Genomic DNA, 17,765 nt, shown 5'->3' with positions numbered 1-17,765 from the left:
GCATGTACCACCCAACATAGAGTCGTATTTACACCATTTGCATTCCTTGATCCCTCGCTGTACCAGTAAGACAACAATCACTGCGGTCCTCGTACTCCACCCCGCAATACCAATGACTAGCGTACGGCTCATACTCATACCAGTATCTGCTCCGTAACGTGGCAAGGGTCGGCGTGAAGCTCGCTACGGGAGAGGCAGCTCGGCTCAACTAGCTGGCTGGAGACATACTCGGTAGTGCATCAAGATAAGCCTGCTGGCCTGCTCTGTACGGATACAATCTTCAGCAGGTCGCGTGAGGTGGCGCGCAAAAGGCACCGCTAAAAACTGGATCCCACGGCCCGTCTCTTATCTGGAGAGAGGAAAAAGTTTGTTGAAAAGGTACGGCTCCCCGCCAATCCACGGCTTCAGCAGGCGAGAAGTGCACCTGCAACTATTTCCCCCCAGAGTGCTGTGGCCGGACAATTTCACAGCATGGAGTACGACCCAGAGATTGGCCACAGGCCGGCCGGCCATCATGTCGACGAGAAAGACCCCGTGGCCAACGTTTCTGACGACACTTCTGGGGAGCTGGCGACTGGACCGTCGAGCGGGCTGCTGTTCCGTCTCCGCAGGCTCGAGGCGCACATGGACCAGAAGCTTGGGATCGAGTCCGAAGCCATCAACCGCAAGCTGGAGCAGGACAAGAAGCCCGTGCCATGGCTCGAGGAGCTGACAATGGCCCTGCTCTGGGCCAGCGGAACGATGAACACGTCGTGCTTTGCGACAGGCTTCCTGGGCGCCCAGTTTGGCCTGAGCCTCAAGCAGGCCATTGTCGTCACCATCTTTGCCTCGATCCTGGGTGGCGCCATCACCGGCTACTGTGCGACGTTTGGAGCCGCGACCGGGCTGCGGCAGATCAGCGTGAGCCGCTACAGCTTTGGCTGGTGGCCGAACAAGGTCATTGCGCTGCTCAACAGCATCCAGCAGATGGGCTGGGCGGCGGTTTCGTGCATCACGGGTGGCCTGGCCTTGACGGCCGTGTCTGACGGCCATGTCTCACTCATCCTCGGCATCGTCATTCTGGCGGTTGTTGCGCTTGTCATCTCCTTCATCGGCCTGAATGCCATTCTGGTCTATGAGAGATACGCCTGGATCATCTTCTTCGTCATCTTCCTCATCATCTTTGGCGAAACTGGCAAATACGCGGACAACTCCACGCCTGCGACTGCTACTGGATCGACGCTCACCGGTGCTGTCCTCAGCTTGTTGGCCATTGTCTATGGCTCAAGCGCTTCCTGGTGCACCATGGTCAGCGACTACTACGTTCACTATCCGGCAAACGTCAGCCGGCTCAAGGTCTTCCTCATGACGACCTTTGGCATTGCGATTCCCACGTCCATCGGCATGGTTGCTGGCTGTGTCGTTGCCTCGGCGCTCGGCTCCAAGCCTGACTGGGCGGCTGCCTATGAGGAAGGACTGGGCTACCTGATCCAAACGATGCTCTACCCGCGAGGATTCGCCAAGTTCCTGCTTACCCTGCTCGTGCTGTCTGGCATCAACACCAACGTCATTAGCATTTACAGCGCCGCTATTTCGTTTCAGCAGCTATCACGGCCTTTTGCCCTCGTCCCCCGATTTATCTGGACCATTTTCTGCTTTCTCTGCATTCTTGCTTTAGCTCTCGGTGGTAGAGAGCAGTTGAATGCTTACCTGCAGAACTTCTTGAGTCTTCTTGGATACTGGTGCACGAGCTATGGCATCATCTTGTTTCAGGAGCACTTCATCTTCCGAAAGGGTGACTTTGCCAACTATGACCTGGAAGGCTGGAATGACCCTGCACGACTGCCCGTGGGCATTGGAGCCTCTGTCGCCTTTCTTCTTGGTGTCATTTGCTGGTGCATGGGCATGGATGAAACGTGGTTTGTTGGACCCCTCGCGAAGCTTATTGGCGCGTATGGTGGTGATGTTGCCAACGAGTTTACCTTTGTGGTAACGGCAGTTACGTACCCGCCGGCGAGATATCTTGAGCTGAAGTATATCGGGAGGTAGAGTGGTTGGTGTGTATATACGGTGGCCGTTGTGCTTGTACACTGCCAATGGCCTAACCTTTTCTAAAAGACAAACCCCTTCATGCGGTTGAAAATATCAGCACCTAATAATGAAATGAAATTTAATGTTAAACTTTTGTTGCCGTGTTATAATCTCTTAGTACCCACGGAGGCTGGTGAATAGCCAACTGGTGCTTGTGGTATACGATGTATACGCACCGCCGTAATTGAAATGTATCTAGTAAGATAATAACTTGAACACAGTCAAGGGTCAGGAATACCAATGCGAGAATGTTGTAGCCACATCACATATTGTACGGGAGAGAAAAAGCATTGGCTTTGGGAGAACAAAGCTTATCGAGCGCCGCTTATAATATCGTTTGGCACTGTTCTTTTGACCTTTGAATCGACTCGGTGAGGATACACCTGTCCAGGTGTATGTACGATAAATCACTTTATTTAATGTACATGAGTAAGCGCAATGAAGAGTTTCATATCTCGTACCGCAATGTGTCTATATGCAAGATGATAGTGGCTGCTTGAAGAAACTGGCGTCTTAAACTCAAAATACCAAGAGGCGGCCGTGTTTGCCATGGCAACTACCGCCATTAAGGATTGAGTGCTCAAATTTTGGCATTTCATACCTTGAAACTTGATTTCCAACCATCATCTATTCAGTTGTCTTGTTAACCAAGTGACGTGCATAGCATTTCTATGCAGGTTGAATCGTGTTCCCCAACGCCTTCAAACCACTGAATTGCCCGGCCAGCCATTCCAAAGTTCGCTAGTGGCAGCCTGCTTACACTCAACTGTGGAGGCGTTCATGTATTCGCGGCGGGGCAGTTATGAGGTGCCGTTAGCGCCAAGATCTGCGGTGCAGATATCGGCAGCTTCAGCTTGACGTCGAGTTTCCATCTCCAACCCAACCTTCACCTTCACCTCCATCGTGTGCCACAGCCGTATCTAGACGTCAGAGCTCGGTACTTTAGCCTCTAAACTGCACAACGTATACTACTATAGCTCGCAATGGGCATCATTCGCAAGACCGTTCTCGGAGTGACTGCCGGCACAGCTGCAGCAGTCGGCTACCTTCGCCTGTCGACGAGCATCATCGCGCCCATTCCTCTCAACGACGCACTGTACAGCTCTGGCGTATATAAAAAGTACAATCCGCATCGTAACGCCGCCACCAACGATATTTGCGTCAAGACAATCCCTCTTAACCGCATCCGCCCAGAGCTGCTCCAGAAGGAGGGCGATCTTGCTCTAGAGTTTTGTCGTGGCGTATGGAGTGGCTGGGGTGAGACTATTGAAACTGAATCTCATCAAGTGCTTAAAAGCGTATCACTAACAATTGGCAGGTTACGAAATACAGCGACGTTTTCTGCACCGCAAATGGTACAGCCCTGAGACGTCGTCGCAGCTCTGGACTCGAGACCAGCTTGCCGCCTCCAGCTATGAACCCGGCACAGTTCTGACAGACCACTTTGAAGTGGTGGACCGCACGCCCAACGAAGTCATTGTCCGCTGCGGTGATTCTCCCCGCAACGGTGGCCCGCGGCCTTCTGACGGCCTGTTTGCTATTGGCGCCACCATTGACCAAGAGGCTCAGGTTGCGCGCCTGACGCTCAAGAGCTGTCTCTTCCATAGCGATCGCAAGGTCGAGGGCGAGAACGGGCCTATGCCGGGCTGGATGGAGAATCTTCACCAGTGGTATGCGCGCATTTGGATGGCCAGCGGAAGCCGTCGGATAGTTCGGTAATAGGTTATGGCCTTCAACACCCGGATTGTTGTTGGATTACATGTTTGACCACTGCTTGTATAGGCGCAGTAGTACTCATAATAAAGATAATATGGCTAGCACTGCATACGTGAGGCAGGATCTTCGGCTTGTTTCTAGGCTACCATTTTACGTAAGAGCATGACACGTGTAGAATTCGCGCTTCTTCAGTTATATACTAGACCTCTGGCGGGTCTGATGCAAAACGAAAACTCATGCTTTCTGAGAAAAGCGTTGTCTTATATATAGGCTCATATGCCACTAAAGAGCAGCAGCAAGCATGACCTCTTTGGACTGCAGAATGGATAAATATATACCTATCCAACAATGTTAGAGTCAAGTACACAAAGATTTGGGCCAGTTGACTCACCTGCTACCCGCCACTTCGGCCGCATGTGTTCAAGTAGCCACTTGAATGTTTCAAGTCTTTCCCTGAGCTGCTCATCCGGATTTCCTTGGCCCATTTCAATGGTCGCCAGCGCTGCCTGATAAATGACTTGCGTGAGAAACACTGGAAATTCCTCATCCAAGGTTCTTCCCTCTTGTGCATCCTTCCGCATAGAAGTCGCCATCTTCGTCAAGATCTCAAGTGTATGCCGAGACTCTGCAAACAGATGAAAGCACGCCTCTTCGGTTGAGCTAATGCGCACTCGCTGCCAGTGGTGCTCTTGGAGCAACAGTATGGCACTATTCAGGAGTCAACACCAATCATATACTTGCGCAATTAGAGGGGGCCTACCAATACGAAATTGCAGCTTGGCAGCAAGTTACCAAGTCGCGAAAGTCGAATTCCGTCTTGGTTAGATAGACTAGTGCCTCAATTGTGCGGCGTAGCTGTGCACTTTCCTTTCCAACATCGAATGAATCCACTTGCTGATCTTGTGTAGGAAGAGGCGATACAAGATTGAGAGCCTGGTTTACCAAGTACGTGGCTTGGGCTAATCTGGCGAATGGGCCCATCCTGAGAGTAAATGCGGCAGATATTTTGATGTTGTCTTGGGGTCTTGCTGTCTAAAAAGTAATAGGTTAAAGGCGTTATCCCCCCATGGTTGATATAATCATCAAAGTGCTTACAACGTCCAAAAATATCCAATCATCCACTGGGAGGTAATCATCATACGCTGGATCTTTCGTTGTTAGGCACCTCGAAGGGTTTCCAAGGTTGAGAAACCTGTGTTCAAGGTTAGCGCCTATAAACAACGATACATGTATCCATGCCATAATAAAGGAGGAACAAACCGATCTAATATGAGTATTCCCCACCAAACTCGTCTCATTTCTTCTATTTCCATCCAAGGCTTGCCCAAGTTACCTTCTCCTGTCAAGCTGACCATCAACTTATCCAGACCTAAAGCGACACCGTACCGAGCACAGTTTCCAACGGTCATATATGCGGCAGGGTAGATTGCATTGCCAATCTCGTAGACAGCAATCAGCAGAGCCGACTGCAAAATACAAACAGACATGATTCCAGTGGCTTCCACTTCAGCGTAGAACTCCTTGACTATCTTGTAAAGCGTCCTTTTCCCGTCGTCCTCGTATGAGGGCGCGGGTGTGCAGTACAGTTTCATACACAAGCACATCAAGACGCCTTCAGTCCGTCGTGGAGATAGTGGGTTGAGCGCAATGTTGAAAAACCTCTTCCGGAAGATTACCGGCGTCCATATGACAGCTTGCGAAGAAAACGTGGCGTAAATATCATGAAGCTGTCCCAAATCCCCAACGTGAGCAGCAACATCCTTGGGAATGGCAATGTTAATCCGTGGAATCTCCAAGTGTGCGTCGCGAAAGATCCTTGGTGCAATAAACTGGATAGCCGTAGCCGTAGCAAACGACTGGACAATGTCCGTTGCATGTGAGGCTTCCAAGGATCCTTGTCGCTCCAGTGAAGCCGACTCACTGCTGCGAGCTACTCCACTGGTTGTCGAGTTATCTCTCGTAGGCGCAGTGGTTTGGACCGTCTCGCTGGATTGCGGCAGCACAACATATTTCTGGGCTCGGCGAGTTGGATAGCTGCATTCGACCCCTTTCCGAATACATAGCTGGCATGCCGGTAGAGACTTGTCGCAGCGTCTCTTGCTGTGGCGGCAGGGGAAGCAGGCGGTCCGCGTATAGCGGCCAGCACTTTTCATGAGATCCATTGGAAAAGACGACGGACGGTGAAACGAGAAGACAAGAGTGAGGTGCGGGATGGTGCGGCGGTTGCGGTGATTTCTCATTCATTGGCCGCCACATTCCGATATTACCGCCGAAACCCGCCAGCAACTTGCTAGGAATTCGCCAATGATTAGTCGTTGCGTCCTAATCCACCAAGGATGGGATCCAATTGAATAGACCGCAGCTTGGCACAGGGGCATTCGATGTGGCTACAGGATTTTTGCATGGAAGGCTGAATTTAACGCTGGAAATTCGTCAGTGAAGCTGCCTAGATGCAAAAGAGGCCCATTTCATGTCAACTCGTGGACTGGTTCTCATAATCGATTACTCATCTAGCCCGCCATTTATCGTTGTGGTCGTTCTAGTAGGGGAATGGTAGAAACATAGGCCTCAAGAAAGACGTGGTTTTGTTATTACAATTAGTTTCAAGGCAGTTTCCTAAAACATCAAGCTACAGGAGTAAATCTTAGCGTCTCATGCTTGCTATGATTTCTCAGCAATCAATCTCTTCTTTTCGCTCGTAATGTAACTTGGCGAAATAAATGGCTACATTGGAGCATACCAGATGTCATGAGAATTATTTAAAGCGGCAGTTATTCCCTGAGTGCTCATCTCAAATCTCAAAAACAACATCATCACTATCGTCTAAGATTCAAAAGGCGTCATCGACGATAACAAAATGGCTGCTATCAAGAAAGTCGCAGTGTTGGGTGTGAGTTTATTCGTTGAGCTTATAACCTGGCAGGATTTTAATCGAAGCTAATAAATGAGCAGGGCTCTGGGAATATTGGACCTTCCATCATCAAAGCCCTTTTGAACTCCAACTTTGAGGTTACTGCTATTACTCGACTTGAGTCACAAGCCACCTTTGTGGATGGAGTCGACGTGAAAAGGGTCGATATAACCTCCAAGGAAGCAGTTCAAGAAGTACTACAAGGTCACGATGCCCTGGTTTCCGCAATCTCCTCAGCTGCCCTGGATGACCAAAAGACGATTGTCGACGCTGCCGTTGCTGCCAAAGTTCGACGATTTATTCCATCCGAATATGGCGTCGACAATCGGCGCACCGAGGAAAAAGACATGGGTTGGATGGTAGTCAACAAAGCCAAGCTGAATGAATACTTGGATGAAGTTGCTGCGAAGCACAAGTGGTTTAGTTGGACGGGGGTCGCATGTGGCTTCTTCTTTGACTGGGTGAGACCGTCATCATCCACGACTTTGGCCTAAATGTACACAATGAGCTAATCGGTGGAAATAAGGGCATTCAAACTCAATTCATACTCGGAATCAACGCTAGAGCAAAGACTGGGGTAATCATCGACTCTGGCAACAAGCCCTGGGCAGCCACAAACACCTACTTTGTCGGTGAAACCGTTGCTGCCATTTTGAAAAAGCCAGAAGAAACAGCAAACAAATTCTTGAATGTGTTTTCTTTCAAAACAACTCAAAATGAGGTTTTGAGAATCTTTGAAGAGGAGTCTGACTCTAAATACCACGTCAGCCATGTCAAGGGCAGTGACTTGTTGGAAGCAGCAACTACATGCGTCGCAAATGGGGACTACAAGCAGTCGGTTGGTCCTTTTGTCCAACATGTCTTTTTTGCCGATGGAGTTGAGGGTCCTGTCGACCTCGAGGCGAATGACGGCGAGCTACTGGGCATTAAGGACAAGGCTGGACTACGGGATAGCATCAAGAGAGAGCTCAGCCTACTCAACTAGATACAGATTAGAGCAAGGGGCCATTTCATCCTACGGCTCTAACATAAAGCATCCAACGCGATTAGCTTTTCGACGCTAAACAATTCAGAGTTCAACAAGTCGTTTAGCCAAGGCCTGTAACCTGTCTTGACAATGTACCGCGCCAGGGCAGAAACCCTCATTTCCACTTTGCATGGCTGCATTTCTCTAATTGTAAATCGAATTATTTGTACAAATATTGTATAATCCTAAGTAAAGATTCCGGGTATCAATAGATTACGTAAAATCAGGTAATTATTGTCGTGTACTCATAACCCATAGCCGTTGATATTCCAAAAGAAATCGGGATTCACAAGCTGGTCAATGTCGTTGTACGGGAGGCCAAAGAACTGATCCGTAAAGTTGCCCGTGCCAAACGCATCTTCCAAAAGCATCGGCGAGATGCCCGGTGCTTCTCCAACAGGAGTCGTCGGGTCGTTCCTCAGTATCTCGCCCAAGGCCGAAGCAAACATCTCCTTTCCTTTCTGATGCAGGAAAACAAGCGAGCGAGCAGTTTTCAAGGCGTCTTGTGTTGCCTCGGTGTTGTAGACAGCCGTAATGTCTTTCAGACACTGCATCGCGCCTCGCAGTTGAGAGATGGACGATACAGTGTCTATGGCAAGCAGCACACAAACAATCTGGAATGGTACGTAGACCATCTGGTGCCAGGGTGCTCGCGCGGCCAGCACTGCTTGAGCAGCCTGTATGCCATTTGACGTCAGCAGAAGCACTTGCTGGAGCACAGAATCCGGCAGGGCAACCTCCATCGATCGTAGACGGCGGCAGAGACAGAGCGCCAGATTGCACTGGGCAAGAATCGACGGCGGGCTGGAGTGCACGCGGCTCAGCACCACTTGCAGAGCACACTCGAGCTCCAGCGCCGTGGGCTTTCGCTGCGGATCAAGCTCGACGGAGAATGGGAGCAGCTCGATGATTTCACACGTAGAGTCTCCTTCTCGCGCCGAAGAAACTGCCGTGCTGATGTTTGGGAGCGCAACGCGAGTGAGGCCCATGTCGAACGACATCCAGACGTTGAGATGCTGCGCAATGGCCACGATCCGCTTCCTCATCTCCATGCTGACTGCCTGAGGCGGTGATGGGAGGACGGCTTTCCCCGGCGATTCGGCATTGAAGCCACCTGCATCGATCATATGCATCAGCGTGCAGCTCGCCATCCAGGCCGTGTACTGGTTCCCCGCGACTCGCAGGTAAGTGACCCGTAGTAGCCACGCGGTGATGCTCTCAATCGTCGGAGGCTCGGACAGTGTCTTCTCGAGTAGATTCTTTGCCAGCTCCACCAGCGCAGATTCGACGGGATCGGTAGCATCGGTCTGTATTTGTGAGAAGAGGCATCCCAGCGCGCCGATGCCGCATAGTATGGCGTCTTGTGCCTGTGTGGCATCTCGAATCATCCACCGATGGCGTATGTTGTCTTCTATTTCTTCGCCATCGACGAAGCCGTAGACGGGGTCAACCTTTTGGAAGTAGACGCCAGCCAAGTCGTCGAGTCTCTTTTGTGATACCACGTCTGTGATGGACTGAAAGGACGGCGCAGGATGGGTCTGCCGCGATCCCAGAAAGGCATTCCAGGCAAAGCTTAGCATCCGCGGATTCCTTTTTGGATCCAGCCTCAGCGCCAGCGTCCTCACAAACGCAGGACACGAGTTTGCCTCGACAGATCGGGCTTGGATATGCGGGCTCGCCGTCGATGGAAACTCATCGTGGGAGGATTTTGCGCTGGAGCGAGAAGGCGTCAGTTCTCCGACCGGCCCCAGGTACTGTTCCATGTCCCGTCTCTTCCTATAGGCATTGTAAGTGCAGTCATATTCAAACCGAACGCATGTTCCGCAAGGACGAGCGCCATCGCACCTGCGCTTGAGGTCGCGGCAGGTCTGACAGGCCAGCTTCGAGCGTTTGCGCCCTTCTAGCCGAGTCATGGCGCTCTCAGCAGGCAGAAGAGTGTTACTTATGGATTGAGAAATATCTCGTTTTCTTACCCTTTGCAAGCAAGAGGCCAAGATTCATCAAAAGGAATGAAAGAGGCATGGAACTGGTACAGTCGACGGATTCATAATGCGTCATGATGCCGCGCGGGCGGTATTACTAAAACCGGAAATAGTGTCAAAACGGGAAGGACGGCTATTACGCATAAAGCGGAAGCCAGCTTCTAGGACGAAATCAATATCTGCTGAGGAGAGATGATTAGTATAAATGCCAATTTCAACTATGAACTGGTTTACTGGTTTCATTGAGGAAAATTGAGTACATCAGGATATTGCATTCTGTAATAACGTGCTGGTTTCTTGGCCTCGCTGTACCACCATGGTAGTGCCCTCTCTACGAAGCAGTACTAGGACGTCAACCAGATCCATCTCAACTATGGGCCGCGAAAAGGCAATCTGAAAGCCCAAGTGAAATTTAGAACGATACTCCTAGCTGTCAAAACGACGAATCTCAAGTCAATAATCCCAGTTTTCTAATACGCACATTGTGTATATTCAATGATGATGGAGTAGCAAATAGTCGTAGAGTCTCCAGGATATCATACCCAGAATTCGTCAGGCGTCTTACTGATGCTAAACACTTTCGAATCACTTTTGCATGCAAAGTATTCATGTGTGCACTCATGACGTCTCTTTACCCATTGAAGCTTACCGTCATCCATCCAACTGCAAACCCATTGACAAATCATCAACTCCATTCAAAAGTCTGCAACTATGGACATGCACGCCAGACTGCCTAATCGAGTAAGATATGGCGCGCGTAGTCATCATTTGCTAGACTGCTGCATTAGCACCCCACGAAACATCAGCCACATACAGGCATAGGAGTGATCTTCTATCAAATGTCATAACTCAAAACTCAGTCATCTACCCACCTATAATAGACTCCCTTATTAGAGTTAAGCAAGACATGTCCCTGTGTTCCCATTCTAATTTAAATCCAACAGGGACCGCGCAATTTGTAACCTATTTGCTCAAGACCGCCATCATGCGCCATCATGCCACGCATTCCTACTTCCAAACGGTGTCAGCGCTGCAAATGCCGTAAAGTCAAGGTCGGATTCCTGCATCGAGCCAATGGCCCTGAATGTGTTTGCTCATACAGTCAGTACATGTAGTGTGACCAGAAATGGCCAACCTGCACGCCATGCTTTCGAGTCGATGCCGTCTGCTCTGGACCATCGACTGAGGTCAAGTTTGTCCACAATGGCGTCCATGCCACCACCGACAGAACAGACGTCGAGGTCCCGGTCAAGTCCACAAAGCCACAGTTTCAGTGTAGCACACCATTTCACGCCATCGTCGCCATCAACTCTCGAGATGTACCCGGCGGGGCCTCTTACAGCGTACTTCGTCTATCACAAGAACCACGTCGCAGCCTCACAACTGTGGCAGATCGCCTGGCCGCAACCCTTGTCAGGCATCTTGAACACGGCTCGGATAGTGCATTCCTGCTGACCTTGGGCCACATCAAGTTTGTGCCCGCTCGTGTTGGAGCAAGCCCTGCATTACGTGACTGTGTGGCCATGCTTTGTTCCTCATGGGCCAACTTCCGACGAGCTCTACCAGTAGAACAGATCATCAACTCCCAAACCTATGGCAAGGCGCTTCGCAGTCTGCAGATCGCTCTCAATGATGAACGCCAACAACTTAGCGCTGAGACGCTGGCCGCAGTCACCATCATGGAGCGAGTCGAGATTGCATTCGATGCAAGGCTAACCCCCCATAGAGCAGTCCATGGGCAAGGAATGCACGGGCTGATGCTCAAGAGAGGACCGCCGAGACTCAGTGACGAGCTCGACACCTGTTTGGCGTTTGATAATATGGGATCAATGGTAGATATCTGTGTTTTGCATATGGGTAGTGATGAAAACAGGGCTGACTGCATCTAGCTGGCACACTCGCTTGTCGAGGGAGGCCCAAACCTTCTATCTACGTCACAATGGAAGAATACGTTGGAAGAAGCCCTAAGAAACGGTTTAGATCTTCCAAGCGACCGTCTGGATGCGTATGCTCTAGATCTGCACAGTAGATATTGGCCATTGCTAGTGCATGAACTGAAGCTTGTACGCAACAGTGCCAGCACAGTCTCCATGAAAAAGAGCGCCGCAGCTCTTCAGGCTCGAGTTCTTAATACAATTCCAGATCTCAAGGCTCTTGGTGAAAGCATAGTTGCAAAGATGCGCAGATTGGGTAACATGACGGGAATGCCAGACGACGAATCCCCTCTAGGCATGAGCTATCATTTCACAAACATGGGGTCGGCACAGTGTTGGATGACATACAAGATGCTCTCCGTTGTTCTAAACAGAATCTTACACGCCTTGGCTCTTCTTTTGAGTCAACCAGTCGCCCTTTTAGACAGCGAGAACGTTACGCTGTCTCGGGAAATCTGTATGTGCGTGTCATATCTCGGTACAGTAGGCATTCTGCCTGCCATTTCAGCTCAGCCACCGCTATTTTTGGCATATGAAGGCGCAAATGGGCTCGAGAGAGCCTACTTGCTAAAATTTATTCTATGGTCTGACAAGTTCAAGAAGAGATTTCCACAGGACAGCGGGGCATTAGAGAAGTTTGTGCTCACAACTGCATATGCACTCTCAGGACGAGGCGAATTTTGTCAGTCTACTTAGCTGCTCTAGTTACAGGAAATCAACACGGCAAAGGCGTCGTAGCCAGAAAGTGTTATACTAGTACTAGTAGCTACGTTAGGTTATACACTTTATGCAAGTAATCTAGGAAAATATTATTAGGCATCTACTTTCTACATTCAGTATTTGCGACAACCCCCTTCCCGGCTCACATTAGAAATTGTGCTCTTGACTTCTTTTTGGTTGCCAGAGACAGCTGTGTAAGCCCTCCAATAGTTTCCAACATACAGGGATGAGATGTAGCGAGAGTGGCACAGGATTTAATGTTCATTAACACGGCTCCTTCACATGTAATGGGCTCTTCGGGCCTCGTAAGGCTGTGGGGTGTTCCTACCGCGCCGATCACTTATACAGTACGGAGTATGAAGCACTGCCCATGCCTAGATTCGGAAAGATACTGCGTTACCCTAGTGTAAGGCTGTCACTGGTAATAATTTACAATGTCAAGCTGATGACGCTGAAACAATTAATAGAAATGTATGGGCTTAGAACTGCTATATATATACTGCTTGCCCATCAAGCAACGAGTTCCAAACTCATCAAAGCAACTTAACAAACGCGACCATCCTCTTCACTACTTTCCCCTTATATCTATACTTGTACATTCAACATGGTGAACCTGTCCAACATCCTGCTCATCGCTCTTTACGCAGCCATTGCCTCTGCTGTAAGTCTCTCTTGTCGACTACCCAAGATATCATATAAAAGCCCCCAAGAGCAAAGAATGCTCATGCAAATATTCAACATATTAGGATTCCAGCTGTGGTATTGGCCAGCAGCAAATTATAAGCGGCGCCGAACCAGACCAAGTCACAGTGTGCTGCCCAGGCGTCATGAAGGCTAAAAGCAACAATGGCTACTGCTGCATCGGCGGTACAAACGACGACTGCGGCAAAACCACCTGCTTTGACGACACGAGCTCCTGCAGGGCCTTGATCAACGTTCACGACTCGAATTACGTGAAAGAGATTGAGGACGCAGCCGGCGTCAAACCGCGCCGCCCCGGACATCCCGATGACTCGGATGCCACAGACTCCGGATCCAACTCAACCTCTGGTGAGTCGAGCCTGGCCGGCACCACGGCTGCTATCACCATCAACACCACAGCAACCTCCACTGGCTCTCCCAACTCGGCCTCTCCCGAGTCAGCCCCTGCTACTGCCTCCAATTCTCAGGGCCCTGATTCTACAGTGTCTAATTCGGTTGCTGCAACAGACACTGGCGCTGCCGGCAACAATCTCCCCATCATGGGCCTTGTTGTTGGTCTTGCAGCAGTACCCGCAATCATGTATGGTCTTTAGTTCTGACACTAGAGCACATATTCTACTACATATTATAACATGGCGCAATACTCTGTCCGCTTATACGATTGAAAGGCAGATTTTGTGGATATGAAGATGGAGTGACCGAACGTCGTCACACATCTCATATTTGCGTGGAGGTTTTGGAGACAGGCGCTTTGTTTCACATCAAGCAAATTCAATGGAATGTTCATGTATTAGAAGCTTTAATAATTGATATATTTTCAACAGTTTTCAAAATGGCAGAGTTCATCGCTTTCTATTCAGTAGAGATAGATCCATGTGTGAAGATACTACCCAACTTTGCTTGATTGGGCCATGCTTTCCGACAAGGTGTAGGCATGCACTACTCTTGCTCTATATAATAAGGGAGAATCATTATCCAGTCTATGGGAAACCTCCATTGCAGTAATCATCTTGAATAAGTTGGTAGCAATGTATATAGTGAGAAAATATCGCATGTGCGACTCATCCAGAGAGTAGTCTTGCAAGGCTAGCAGGCATACGTGGATAGAGCATAAGCGCTGGCGCCTGCTACTTTGGCAACAAATACGTCGTTTCACAGCAATTTTAATTTCCCTGGAGGCTGTCGCTTTTCAAGGAAAGTAATAAAGGAAGGCAGCTGAATGCCCACACGAACTATTTGTATGTGAAGTCAACCTTAGGAGGCGAAAAGCCCTTCCTGAGTCAAGCCCTCTTCACAGCAATTTTAACCTCCCCCAAGGCAATCTTCGCTATAATCCTACATGTTCTATACCCCACAAGGGCTTTAGCCTGTTGTATGTATAGACTGTGGTTCGTCCGTTCCATCCTTTACAGTTGGCTATTTCACAGCATTTCTTAGCCGAGCCTAGGGGGAATCTTCTCTCATTTTCTCACGGGATAAGTCGCCTACAAAACTCAACCATAGACAGCTTCAAGAATGAGAAACATTGTAAACCGTGTCCATTCTTTTTAGTCCTTTGCTATTTAATTCAGTTCCAAACGCCCTCAATACTCTAGTCCAAATCCTCATCATCTTGGTAAACATGTCCATACATCCATCCTCTTGTCCCCATTACCAGATTACAAAAAACAATCATCACGCCATCACAGCGTCGGGCCGCCGCTGGCTGGCTCCGCTCGCTCCCTTCTTCGCACCCGGCCGGGCCAGCGTGTACTTGGCAAAGGCTCGTGCCAGAGCCTTCTTGCAGCTGACCTTTTGGCTGGCCACAAAACTCTCTACTGTAACGGCAATTGCTCGGTCAATGTCTTGTGCTGAGCAGTATTCGGAGAGACGCATTCGGCAGAACGCTTCGCTGATTCGAATGATGGCTTCAAGATGACGAACCTAAAACAATAGATGTTAGTATCAACACAATGCCAGACAAAGGAGGCTGTCTATCAACTGATTGGATCTGAACTTACAGTGATCGGATAAGCTCCTGTGGCAAGAGACTCCCTTCGCATGTCGGCGAAAAGTCGCGCTACTTTGTCTTCATCCATGTGGTAGAGCTTGGGGCTGCAGCGCTCGCGAGCATACAAGATGTACTTGCGCAATAGCTCCTGCGGAATCTCTGTGCCATCCCTCTGACCTCTTGATGCGCTTGTTTGCTGAGTGTCCATTGCACTGTCTTGTGTGGTAGCAGCAGTACCATCTGCGTCTGGACGGGCCTGTGACAAAGGATGGCTTCGCCCGTGAGAACCAACGATGAACCTCGCCAACCGTTCATCTTCAGATGGCTCTACCAAATCCCGCACAACACACAAGATGTCGAAACGGGACAAGATAGGTTCTGTCAGCTCCACGTTGGCCGAAAACGGAATCATTGAATTGTATCGTCCGCCTATCGGGTTGGCAGCAGCAATGATGCCGCAGCGAGCCTGTAAAGTAGTCACAATACCCGCTTTGGATATGGAAATGGTCTGCTGTTCCATGGCTTCGTGAATCGAGGTTCGGTCTTGATCGTTCATCTTGTCAAACTCGTCGATGAGGCATGTACCCCTGTCTGCCAAGACAAGAGCACCGCCTTCAAGCGTCCACTCGCTGGTCAAGGGGTCTCGACGAACACTAGCCGTCAGACCAACAGCGCTAGCACCCTGACCAGTCGCAAACACAGCTCTGTGTGCAGTCTTCTCGACATACTTGAGGACTTGCGATTTGGCCGTTCCGGGGTCACCAAGAAGGAGCACGTTGATATCACCACGGACGTGATGTGCTCCTCGGCCAGTCTTGGCAACGCCGCCAAATAGAGATAGAGCAACCGCCGTCTTGATGTCAGTGTGTCCGTAAATGCTGGGGGCGATTGAATTAACAATTCGTTCCACAATGTTGGGATCGCGAGCCAATTTTCGGATCTCCTGCTCATCCTGTTCGGTCAAGCGGAACCCGGCAAGCTGATCGTGGGTTTTGACAACGTTGTTGGCCTCAAGAATGGTGGCGAAAACAGGGAAGCCGTTACGATTGTTTAGCTGAGCGTCGTAGTTATTTCGGTAAACACCAGTAACCTCAATCTCCTCGCCAGGCTTGGCCTTGTCAATAAGATCCCACAAGAGAATCACTTCTCTGTGGCGGGGAAGACGACCGGCGGGAACAGTGCCCGGCGACTCTTGCAGTGTGAGTCGTTGATAATTGCGATAGACGGTCTTTTCAGAGTTCAAAGTAAAAGGGCCGCGGGACTGGCAGCTCTGGCAGAATGTGACCTTGACTTCGACATGTGACTCTTGTTGGAAAGGACCCAGAGTCTCACCACACTTGCCACAGTCAAATTTAACATATTTGAGCTGAGGGAAGACACCACTCCGACGAGTGACAACGCCGCTAACTCGCACAAGGCAGTTGAGATGCGATTGACGCAGTTGTCGAAGAGTGTAGTGGACAGGCAGGTCGAAGATGCGGACGTGAATCTCGGAATGAATGCGTTCATAATCAGGGTAGTGTAGCAACACAACATCCATGGCTACTTCATCAAACAGCTTGAGCATCTCTGCTGGGGCGTTGGCCAGGAAGTAGGCAAGGATGGCCTTGCTTTCGGCCAGGTGCTCGTACGAGACCTCCAAAGACTCTGCATTGATCTCACCCAGCGTGCGAATGCGGTTACCATAGACGGAAGAGCCAGAGGCGTCAATGTAGGAAGTCAAGAATGCCTTGAATTCTCGCTTGATGGTCCGCTGAACTGGAGGCTGAGACACCCAGTCTGTCAGGTTGGAGGCTTTGACATCGCCCAGAGCTTCCAGGGAGAGCTCCTCTTCCATGATGTCAGCATCCATGGCATCATCAGGGTCTTCGTCGTAGTGATGTCTGCGTCTGCGAGGCTGCGCCGTCAGGTCGATATCGCCGTCGTCGTCATCGCCAGGGAGAAATGCGGCAGGGATTCTTTGCCGACGGGCAACTTCTTTGTCTCGTCGATTCAGCTGGGCCTCCAGCCGCCGTCTTTCGCCTAGTTCCATAGAATCAAAGTCGCCTTCGTCATCCAATCCCGCTCCTTCATAGACATCGTCCTCTCGGTCTCTATAATCGGCCTCGAAACCCTCGCGGAACAGATCGACATCATCGTCCGCCATCTCGTCAATGTCGTCGATGTCGTCCTGAATCTCTGCCTCTTCCTCGATATCCTCATCGTCTTCGACTCCATGCGCAAAGTTGAGAGGCCCCGGCGGAGACGAGGGCAGCGGGCTGGAGCTCAGGGCCCCGGGCGTAGTAACATCGTCGCCATCAGGACGAGAGCGCTTGCGGCCTGACCGCGGGGCAGAGCCACGATTGCCAGATGCAGCGTGATCGCGAAGCGGAGAACTGGTGAAGGTTAGAAAGGATTTGTGAAGGACAGAATCAGAGTCAATTGACATACCTCATAGCGACGGCTATCAATCGGCTCGCGCTGGTCGTCGGTGGCTGCGTTGGGGTTGCAGCTTGGAGAGAAAAGCGAAATCTGGCGATGCAGCTGCTTTGTGCCTTGTCGGTGGGGGCAACGAGATTAGGGAGCAATTGGCTGAGCTTTGTGCTGCGAGGTGTGCTAAACGTGCTAAACGCGCTGGAGACGCGTTAATTGAGTTGCGCTAGGCCCGTTTGGCGCCGACGCGTAAAGTGGTTTTTGTGCCTCTTGATTCATGCGTTCGTCATTTCGTGTCATT

General features: G+C 50.3%; 8 protein-coding genes across 8 annotated transcripts; 5 read left to right on the top strand and 3 right to left on the bottom strand.

The window, feature by feature from the left end:
- Positions 1-471: 471 nt before the first annotated feature.
- TrAtP1_009108 (uncharacterized protein) lies at positions 472-2,028 on the top strand (the record flags this gene model as incomplete). Its single annotated transcript, XM_014087244.2, has 1 exon — positions 472-2,028. The coding sequence occupies one exon, from the start codon at positions 472-474 to the stop codon at positions 2,026-2,028; it is 1,557 nt and encodes a 518-aa protein (XP_013942719.1).
- Positions 2,029-3,053: 1,025 nt separating this feature from the next.
- On the top strand, positions 3,054-3,789 carry TrAtP1_009107 (uncharacterized protein; the record flags this gene model as incomplete). Its single annotated transcript, XM_014086334.2, has 2 exons — positions 3,054-3,327; positions 3,389-3,789. The coding sequence occupies 2 exons, from the start codon at positions 3,054-3,056 to the stop codon at positions 3,787-3,789; spliced, it is 675 nt and encodes a 224-aa protein (XP_013941809.1).
- Positions 3,790-4,068: 279 nt separating this feature from the next.
- Positions 4,069-5,948, bottom strand: TrAtP1_009106 (uncharacterized protein; the record flags this gene model as incomplete). Its single annotated transcript, XM_014087243.2, has 5 exons — positions 4,069-4,124; positions 4,178-4,494; positions 4,547-4,818; positions 4,882-4,978; positions 5,047-5,948. The coding sequence occupies 5 exons, from the start codon at positions 5,946-5,948 to the stop codon at positions 4,069-4,071; spliced, it is 1,644 nt and encodes a 547-aa protein (XP_013942718.2).
- A 695-nt stretch (positions 5,949-6,643) lies between these two features.
- TrAtP1_009105 (uncharacterized protein) lies at positions 6,644-7,682 on the top strand (the record flags this gene model as incomplete). Its single annotated transcript, XM_014087242.2, has 3 exons — positions 6,644-6,676; positions 6,739-7,158; positions 7,224-7,682. 3 exons carry the CDS (start codon positions 6,644-6,646, stop codon positions 7,680-7,682), a joined length of 912 nt encoding a protein of 303 aa, XP_013942717.2.
- Positions 7,683-7,908: 226 nt separating this feature from the next.
- On the bottom strand, positions 7,909-9,759 carry TrAtP1_009104 (uncharacterized protein). Its single transcript, XM_014086388.2, has one exon. The coding sequence runs from the start codon at positions 9,635-9,637 to the stop codon at positions 7,970-7,972; it is 1,668 nt and encodes a 555-aa protein (XP_013941863.2). The 5' UTR covers positions 9,638-9,759; the 3' UTR covers positions 7,909-7,969.
- A 746-nt stretch (positions 9,760-10,505) lies between these two features.
- TrAtP1_009103 (uncharacterized protein) lies at positions 10,506-12,434 on the top strand. The gene is made up of 3 exons (XM_066114161.1): positions 10,506-10,758; positions 10,822-11,538; positions 11,596-12,434. Exons 1-3 carry the CDS (start codon positions 10,702-10,704, stop codon positions 12,334-12,336), a joined length of 1,515 nt encoding a protein of 504 aa, XP_065970255.1. The 5' UTR covers positions 10,506-10,701; the 3' UTR covers positions 12,337-12,434.
- A 530-nt stretch (positions 12,435-12,964) lies between these two features.
- TrAtP1_009102 (uncharacterized protein) lies at positions 12,965-13,655 on the top strand (the record flags this gene model as incomplete). The annotated part of the gene is made up of 2 exons (XM_014087240.1): positions 12,965-13,021; positions 13,107-13,655. 2 exons carry the CDS (start codon positions 12,965-12,967, stop codon positions 13,653-13,655), a joined length of 606 nt encoding a protein of 201 aa, XP_013942715.1.
- An 856-nt stretch (positions 13,656-14,511) lies between these two features.
- Positions 14,512-17,598, bottom strand: TrAtP1_009101 (uncharacterized protein). The gene is made up of 3 exons (XM_014086457.2): positions 17,483-17,598; positions 15,063-17,427; positions 14,512-14,985 (listed from the first exon to the last, which is right to left on the bottom strand). Exons 1-3 carry the CDS (start codon positions 17,485-17,487, stop codon positions 14,737-14,739), a joined length of 2,619 nt encoding a protein of 872 aa, XP_013941932.2. The 5' UTR covers positions 17,488-17,598; the 3' UTR covers positions 14,512-14,736.
- Between the last annotated feature and the right edge of the window lie 167 nt (positions 17,599-17,765).

This window comes from Trichoderma atroviride, chromosome 4, assembly GCF_020647795.1.
Source record: "Trichoderma atroviride chromosome 4, complete sequence".
Classification (NCBI taxonomy): domain Eukaryota; kingdom Fungi; phylum Ascomycota; class Sordariomycetes; order Hypocreales; family Hypocreaceae; genus Trichoderma; species Trichoderma atroviride.
The sequence above is the reverse complement of the archived record's forward strand: the minus strand, read 5'-3'. Positions and strand labels throughout refer to the sequence as shown.